At 40.3% G+C, this 9,518-nt stretch overlaps 1 protein-coding gene across 1 annotated transcript in view; it reads right to left on the minus strand.

The window, feature by feature from the left end:
* Window positions 1-9,518, minus strand: part of LOC107283590 (venom factor) — an 88,747-nt gene that overhangs the window by 6,146 nt on the left and 73,083 nt on the right. The window contains exons 34-37 of the mRNA XM_015811522.1: window positions 9,456-9,512; window positions 7,413-7,518; window positions 4,165-4,254; window positions 1,292-1,375 (exon numbers count right to left, since the gene is read on the minus strand). Of these exons, the coding sequence (XP_015667008.1) occupies window positions 1,292-1,375; window positions 4,165-4,254; window positions 7,413-7,518; window positions 9,456-9,512 (337 nt within the window). The remainder of the gene's footprint in view (window positions 1-1,291; window positions 1,376-4,164; window positions 4,255-7,412; window positions 7,519-9,455; window positions 9,513-9,518) is intronic.

A 9,518-nucleotide genomic window follows, 5' to 3' on the forward strand; every position in this document is an offset into this window, starting at 1 on the left:
AGAGAGAGAGAGAGAGAGAGGAAAGAGGCTTAAAATAATTCATTTGCATTTAATTGTAATGGTTCAAAGAATGTTCGGAAAAATGTTCGGCCCTCCAGCACGTTCACTTCATCCAATCTGGCCCTCTTTGAAAAAAGTTTGGACACCCCTGACCTAGACTATGGGCACTTCCAGGCTGGATCTTTATGGCAGTCCAGAATCCCTCAGGTAGGGCCACTGAGTACTAGCTCCATTGTGGGGTACATGGAAGCAAATTGTGTATTTTCTCTTGAGGCGCCATGGTTCTATGAATGTGATAGTGTTATCTGTCATGTGAGGTAGTCCAGACAGGAAGCTTGACCAGATGGACTAAAACTACTTTATTGTAAGCTTGCATTAACAGAATCTTGCAAGACTGGAAGTACATTACTTCCCTGTCCCTTTTACAGCCCAAGAAATTAGGGAGGATCTTTTGGGAGACGTTTGCCACACCTGAATTCCTTTTGTAGGCTAAGCTGCCCCCTGTCCCATCATCTCCCAAGGTCATTCCCAGATACCATTACAGGTTTGTTGGAATGACCTTGGGAGACAAGAGGAGGACCTGCAGCCTACCTAGGCAACGGGCTGATGAGAGGCAGCTCAGTCTGTGGGGGTGGGAAAAGCACAGGAAGTGTTTCAGAGGGGACCCTCCCTAGTTTTCTGGAGACTAGAAAGAGAGGATGAGAGAAATACTTCCAGTCTTCAAGAATCTGCTTAATGTAACTTTATGCTAAAGATTCTGCTGATGCACCCGGCTGCTCTTCTTGTCTGGACTACCTCGAAGGGCTAACAGTAAGCTTCCAAGCAGTCCTTTCCCCCATTTGTGAAAACTTTCACCTCACTCCACTTCACAGTACTGTAATGTTTAGCCCCTGGGTTTGGGGGATGGGGCCATGTAGATGATTGCAGTTTGGCTTCATGCTGCTTTTTGAAGGATTGAGAGTGAAAACAATGGAAGTGAGGAGCATGGAAATGTTCTCTGAATCTCAGTCCTTTGGCTCTGCTTACTCCTTGATCCAGATCCATTTCCAGGAGCCATGAACTATTATGCTACACTAGAGGATCAATAACAGACAAACAAGCAGCACCATGTAAACTAGAAAAATATCACTGCAAGATGAGCATATGTATTCCGAGGGTTAAAAAAAATCCATCTGATTATGAATAAATTCAAAATGGCTGCTCCAAATTATGACTTCTTGATAATTAGAAGTAGACCATTATCAAAGAAAAACACCACCACCTTATTAATAAGATTCTACAATATAAATACCATAATCCACATTTGGCTCGCAGGCTTTTTGAATTCGTAACTGAAGATCAATCTTTTTCTGCTGGTTGAGCAAGGAACAGGTTTCTTCAAGAGGAGAAAAGAGAAGACCGCATGTTGGATTGATTGTTGAGGGCACATGTTCTCACTTAAAAGACTTTGCTAGGGAAAGACGTTACCACTACTACCTCCAATCCAAGGGTCCCCAACCTGTGGGCTGTGGCCCATTAATGGGCCAGGAGGGGTTTGCAACTGGGCTAGAGAAACAGCTGGTGAGTGCATGCACAGGTGCATCTTACTTGTGCAAGCAGCAGGTGAGCCTGTGCATTCCTTTTGCTGGGTGGCAAGCGCTCATGCACAATGTTCTTCAAATGGAACTGCATGCGCTTGCCAGCTATTTGAACAGCACCATCCCCTCTTCCACCCCCTCCCACCAATCCACAAAGCCAGAAATGTTGGGGAACTCTGTTCTAATCTCCATAGTTATTCAATAATGTGGTATTTCAAATGCTTACACTATTTTATTTTTTCTGCAGAGAAAATCAGGTAAGATTTGTTGTGTATTTAAGGAACAAATAAAACACTGGGTCTTTCATAGACAATTCTAACAGCTCTGATATAATATTTAAAATAATAATTCAGTAATTGTAATGAACTCTGTTCTAGCAATCTTTTATATCTCCTTTTTCAAGTACAAATAAAACAATGATTTTCAAAAAGGATGTCATGTAAATTGTATTTTGAGAAGAGGTCTGTAGGTAATAAATCATCTGGAAAATAATCAACCACTCATACAGGGACATTAACAGTTTCACCATTTATTGGTGGTTGATTGCAGATTAGTTCCAGATTGCAAATTCTTTTAATCTATAGGAATATCAAATCATTTTATATCTTTCTATATTATTTTCACAACAATGATAGAAGAAATAGTCTGAAATCAATAGATACGCTTTGTAGATGAGCAGGACTTAAACCTGGATCTAAACACAATGTTCTGGCAACTTGCTACTCCCTGGTCATTCTTTCTGCAGTTGCTTGTCCAACTGCTGACCGACTCTCAGGGAAATGAGAAACAGGCAAATGGAAGGAAATTGGCCATGGTCATGAGACAGGGGCATGTCCCACAGGAGAATGGCATGTGTTAAATATTCATATTGTATGGATACATTTTGTTTTTCTCTATTTCCTTGGTATTATTTGATTTGGTCATACTGTTAGATTTAAAAAGGAGGGGCAGCTCATAAATAAACATAAAAATGCATAGAAACAATGGATCTTCAATCACATGTAAACTCCTTAGTAATCATTTTATGAAATACTGCAGCTACTAAGATCCAACAACTCTCTCCTCATATTATTTTAGAGAGCACAGAGTCCAAAGTTTCTGAATAGATTCAGAAAAAATGATCATTGATTCAGTTTGAATTAGGTTCAAACTGGAGGTCGGGGGGGGGCCTCAGGCCATCTTTTTCAGGGCCAGGCCAGAAGAGTTTGTTCAGCACTTGCTGGATAAAGTTGCTCAGATCCATTCCCAGTTGGATCCCATGCATGGAGATGGTCCATGTGAGATGCCCAGGGAGCGGTCTTGAACTGTTATCTAGGAATGGTTTGATCCTGTTGGCCCTGATGAAGTGGACAGGGCCCTTGATGCTGTCAGCACCACCAACTGTCAGTTAGATCCTTGTCCCTCCTGGATGGTGAAGGCCTCCAAGATGGTGTCCAGGCAGTGATTAATACATCACTGGAGGAGGGAAGATTTCTGGATGCTTTTAAGGAAGCCCTGGTTCATCCCCTCCTTAAAAAAAACATCACTGGATCCCACCTGCCTGGACAATTTTCATCGAATTTCCAACCTCCCTTTCTTAGGGAAGGTGGTGGAAAAGGTGGTGGCCCAGCAACTACAGAGGGTCCTGGATGAAACAGATTATCTGGACCCCTTTCAGTCAGGATTCAGGCCCGGTTATGAGATGGAAACAGCATTGGTCATGCTTGTCGATGATCTCTGGCAAGAGCGAGATGGGGCTAGTAGTACAACCATCCTCGCTCTCCTTGACCTCTCAGCAGTTTTTGATACCATTGACCATGGTATCCTTTTGGGTCAGCTGTGGGGGCTGGGGCTGGGTGGCACAGTTCTGCGCTGGTTTGCTCCTTTCTCAGAAGCTACAGCTGGTGCAGAGTGCGGAGCGTGGACAGTTTTGGGGGCCTCAAGAATGAATTCTGTAATACCATTGCTACATGAGCTGCATTGGTTACCAGTCTGTTTCCTGGTGGAATTCAAGATGTTGGTGATGACCTTTAAAGCACTTTCATGGCATGGGTACAGGTTACTTGAAGGACCATCTCACCCCACTGGGATTGGCCCGTCTCATTTGTGCCACAGAGAAGGCATGCTGCCAGTCCTGTCAGCCCAATTATTGCGGCTGGAAGGAGGAGGGTCTTCTCTGCTGTTGCTCCTACCCTCTGGAACATCTTGCCCCCCCCAATGTGAGGTTGGCCCCAACCCTCCTATTCTTTCGCAAGGGCCTAAAGACCTGGCTCTGCCAGTCGGCCTGGAGCCCCAGTGGGGGAACAGCACTGTGGAGGGGATTGATCGAGTAATAACAGATCCCACCTCCCCCCACTCCGCCCCATCCTTCCCATGTGTCCTTAGGTTTTAATGTTTGATTTTAATTATTTATGTTTTAATTGTATATGTATAGATATATTTTTATGACTGTAAGCCACCCAGAGTTATCATATGGTAAGATGGGCGGCTAATACATTTTATAAATAAGTTAATTAAGTTTACATGCCAGAGATTCCATACTGTCTCTTCCCCAAATCTTCCATTTTATTGCTCAGACACAAACTTTACCTTATTTATCCCAACTTACCTTCTGCACATCGGCAAACGTTACCGTGACATATCTTATTCAGAAGGCCTGTTCCTTTATCTGGATGGTAGAACCTGGTGCATTGTTCATCTAAAGGAAGAATTAAAAGTTATGTTCATACATCACATCAAGAAATCTATGGCAATTATAGATATAATTACTTAGAAGAATGAAGAGTAACACATTTTCTCAAGGAGATTTCAAATTTGGGGCATGTCTATCCTGCAATGGAAACCTATCAAGAGTGTTGGCTGGCTGATTGAGTTTTGTTAAGCATTTACCCAAGAAGCACAGAGCCCTACAATGCAATAAGAAAGGTAAGAGAGGATATCCCATTATCTAATGGAGTTAGGAAGTTGGAATATGAACATCTGTAGAATTCTGCTTCTTTTGTCATATGGTATTGCACTGCAAGTTTTGGGCATGCGATGCCACAATTAACACACAAAAAAGGTGCGGCTTGTGATGTGACAGCACAATGTTTACTTTTGCCATTCTAGTCCCCCTTTGATGCCTTCTTGTAAGTGTCAATTTTTGACAGTATAAAATAGACTACAGGTAGTTCTCAGCTTATAACCATAATTGAGCCCTGAATTCTGGTCGTAAATCATTGCTGTCAAATGTTGAGTCTTCACATGACTAAGCTTGATTTTATAATCATTTTAATTATGGTCGTTAAGTGAGTCACTGCAGTTGTTAAGTGAATCACATGGTTATTAAGCAAACCATGTGGTTGTAAGTCTGAATCCAGTTTATCAAATGGGAGGGGTTTTTTGCCGGAAGGCTACCTATAGTCATGATTCTTACAGTCTATTATAAAACCAACGCCTTCTAGTATTAAAGTCTCCAATTTTCGGGAGCTTTTGTGCAGCGTTACATATAATACCCCTGGCTCTGGTATTAGCCATACCAATACTAAAATACAATATTGTTATTGTTTTCACTTAGTAATCACAATTGGGACAAGCAGCTTGGCCGCTAAGCAGAAAATCCTGTGACTGCAGTTGGCCTTATTTCCCCTTTGGTTGTTAAGCAAAGGGATGCAGTTACTAAGTGAAAAATTACATGACTGTGACTTACAATTTTACTTCCACTTTCCAAACTGTACAGTATTGTTGCTGGCAAATATGTATACTAGTTTCAAAGTGGCAATCACATGACTGAGGGATTTTACAATGGTTGTAAATGCAAGGATTGGTCACAAAGTTATTTTTTAGCACCGCTGTGCCTTTGAACGGTTGCAGAGTCCCATGCCCGTTGGTAAATGAGAACGACAGAGGCCTTATAAATGAGATTACAGGCCAATAATGTTGTATTTTCACTGAAGCTAATTAGCAAGAGTGAGATCAAAATGGGGATGAATTGACCTCCCAGGTAAGTTAGGTATCTCTATGACACAGCAGGCGATCTTAGGGTTGCACAGCAGAATGTCTTCAGGAAATTTCCTTTCCTGAAATTAAAGCACAATCCATTGATCTGTGCTGCCCACAAAACCGAATTAGAACTGGGCATATGTGTCTGTCAATTTTGGTTTTTCAATTTTGCTGATATGTCAGCTCTGATTAGTTGGATTAGAGATTTTTTTAAACAGTTATTTTATATTCTTTTAATATTTTATAAATGTGTATGCATTTGAGGTTATGTTTTTCCAAACAAATAGCTTTTTGCAATTTTGCCTATTATATATATATATATATAGGTTTTACAGGTTTAGAGAAAATACCACTATTTTTCTGGTTAAAGAGCTGCATTGAAACAACTACTAAATTGTTGGAGAGAATAGAAAAGTTTGGAGAAGTGGCGGGTTTGAAAATAAATAAAGAAAAGACTAAAATATTAACAAAGAATTTAACAGATAAACAGAAAAGTCAACTTACAAAAAAGACAAATCTACAAATAGTTAAAAGAGTTAAATACTTAGGAATCTACCTAACAACAAGATGTGCAACATTAAAAGAAGACAACTATGAAAGATTGTTAAAACAAATAAAACTGGACTTGGAAAAGTGGAAAAATCTTCAACTGTCATTGCTAGGAAGAATAGCTACAGTGAAAATGAATATTTTACCAAAAATACTCTTCTTATTCCAAACAATTCCTGTAAAACTGGGAAAGGGCTTTTTTGATGACCTAAATGCAACAATATTGAGATTTATTTGGCAAGGGAAAAAAGCACGAATTAAAGTGAAAATGCTACTAGAAGCTAAAGATAGTGGAGGATTTGGACTCCCGGACTGGAGACTATATTATCAAGCAGCTATTTTACCATGGCTTAAAGAATAGATAACGCTGAGAAACAAAAGACTATTGTACCTAGAGGGGCATGACCTACAAATTGGTTGGCATGCCTTCCTATGGTACGGGAAGAATAAAACACAGAGATATTTCCAAAACCATTTCATAAGGAATGTTCTTCTTTTAGAATGGGAAAGAACAAAAGAGAAAATTTATATCAAGCTACCTGAATGGCTTTCAGCAATGGAAGTTTTTGCTTACCCAAATCTAATTAACTATGACAAAGTCGTGACTTATAAAGATATCTTGGACAACGAAGGAAAATTGAAAGACAGAAAAGATTTACAACGACAAGGTATTGATTTACCATGGTGGCCATATTTACAAATTCAAACAAGATATGAAAAAGATGTAAAGATAACAGGATTTTATAAAGAACAGACAGAATTTGATCAAATATTGTTAAAAACAGATGAAAACTTGATTAAGAAACTCTATAGATTTCTGCTAAATTTAAAGATGGAAGAAGAACAAGTAAAAGAAACAATGATAGCATGGGCAATTTTTTTTGACATTCTATAGATTTGGAAGACTGGCAAAAACTATGGGATAGAAATATCAAAAGAAGCTCAGACTGGAAGGCTGCCAAAACATCAGATAGAGTTCTGTGTCAATACCGTTCAACATTCTCAAATGATTCATTCTTCACTTCAGCCTTTATAAAATGGGTATAAAGAGACTTTTGGAAAGTCAAGAATGTTTTATGAAGTATCAATTATTGTTGGGTATTTTTGCCTAATTTTGCCAAGCTCCAGTATGTTGAATTCCTTGGAAAGAGCCAGCTTGGTCTGATGGTTAAGGCACCAGGCTAGAAAGAAGGAGACTGTGAGTTCAGCCATGAAAGCCAGCTGGATGACCTTGGGCAAGTCATTTTCTCTCAACCTGATTCACGTCACAGGGTTGTTGTGGGGAAAATAGGAGGAGGAAGGGGTGTTCAATATGTCTGCCATTACCTAGATTGTAGTAGCTGTACACCTTGACTGATCCTGGTTGAATGAAGCCAACTTCAAAATGCTTCTGAATCTTAAATTGCAGGCATTCATCCTCAGAGTGGGAGACCTGGGATGGAGAGAGAAGATAATTTTGTGAGTGGTAGTTTGCCTATGGAGGCAATAAGGATTTTTTTTACATAAGTTCCATCTGTATAAGTGGAGGCGCAGTGAGGCAGCAGCTTAAGGATGCCAGATCTGCCAACGAGAAATGGTCAACAAGCAGAAACTAGACAGAGGCCAGGTCTGTAGAAATGCAGATTTAATAATCCCATTCAGAAGGACTGGGGCCCCATTCATGAGCAATTACTGCCTGCAGAAACCCATTCAAGACAGGATATTTTGAAATCCCCTGCAGCAAAACTGACAGCTAACAGTAACAGAGTGATAGAATTAGAATCCCTCATCCAAAAAATCCAATACAGGAAATAAGCCATCAGCCACAGCCACAGAGAAGCAGGACATGACCTTTAGGACATAATAGGATTAACCCACCACCATTAGAATACTAAAAGGGCACACTGAACCTCAGGTCAAAGTTCATGCCACAGGAACAACTCCAAACACAAAAGCCCAAGAAGGTATAAAAACCCACCACTCCCAGCAACAGGTGGACAGCTTTCCCACATTTCGGTCTGGCTCAGCTTTTCAATAAACTACAACCTTCTTTCTAAAGCAGTCTCTATTTTGATTATTCCCAGCTTGGACTGGACCCTGATGAAGATTTTTCTTTCAACAGCCTCTCTATTAAATCACTGCCATCACTGGACCTCCCTCCTAAGGAACAGATGCTAAAGGCTAACTAATTTTATATGAGTTGAAGATCCCCTTGAGCGGTGATTGCATGAAGGGGAAAATACTGTTTTGGCATGGGTTCAAAGAAAGATCCTTCAGTCTGTCTTAACCAGAAACTGTGAACAAGATGCAGGAACAAGATACAGGTATAGCAGAAAATAATGACTGGCCAAGGCTTGCTTGTACTGAGGTTAAGTGCAAGTGGAGAAAGGCTCAGAATTTCTGATTATGTTTTTATCTCTGATGTTTTTATCGGGATGATTGATAGAATTTCATAGAATCAAAAATAATAATTCCACAACTCTAGTTCTAGCATGTTTTTTGTCCTTGGCTGTTCCCTGGTTACTTCAGGTGCTGCAGGCCTCAAGGTCAGAACTCGATGCTTTGGCCATTAGCTTGGATACCATCATTGTTTGGGCACCAACATCCCCTTGTAGCATTAGTCAGGGATGTCACTCTCATTATCAATTACTCCTTCCTATTTCAACCTGCACTCCCTTCCATATCTTTAACTGTGAGCCAGGCTATTCATTAACCATATTTATCTCTTTCAGAAAAGTGTTAGAGCTGTGTTCACAAATAGCTGAAACGACATATATCAGGGCGGGCTTGAGATTTCAAAACGGATTGGGTTGACTGCCTTATCCCATGCTTCCCTCTTGTACCTGTCTGCCATTTGTAAGCCAGGCCACCTGACAGAGGGCAAGATATGTTATTCCAAGCATCTCTTTAAGCCTGCCCCACCCTGCCCCGCATTAGGGGGAGTGATTGAGGTTGTTCTCCCAATGACAGATGATGCTTGGTGGAAGGGAAAACAAAGCTGAAGGAATCTACCGAGGACAATGCCATTCACCACCCTCATTCTGATGGCAGAATATAGATTGGTAGCATAGTTTAGACTAGCGTATGTTTACTAGCTCAAGGGCTGGTGGCACGGATATCAGTGCAATCATGGAAAACAGACAGGAGGCACTATTACATTTATCCAATTATGGATAAATATAGCAGAGATGCAGTCTTTAAATATGATGTATCCCATAAAGCAAGAGATTATTATATCTCTTTCTTACTAGATATAACGATGGATTATGTAGATTTATTTTGCTGAATATACACCCTATCTTTTCAGTATAACACACTCCAGAGTTTGCCTAGCAAACCAAGTAACAAACCATGCCACTATTCAAAGAAATTGATTCCATAAATATTTACCTTGTCTAAGTAAATGATAACAGCTCCTTTCTGAGCCATATTATTATCAATTTCAAACTTGGA

The sequence above is a fragment of the Protobothrops mucrosquamatus genome, unplaced genomic scaffold (assembly GCF_001527695.2).
Source record: "Protobothrops mucrosquamatus isolate PMUCROS unplaced genomic scaffold, P.Mucros_1.0 scaffold44, whole genome shotgun sequence".
In the NCBI taxonomy this organism is placed as follows: Eukaryota; Metazoa; Chordata; class Lepidosauria; order Squamata; family Viperidae; genus Protobothrops; species Protobothrops mucrosquamatus.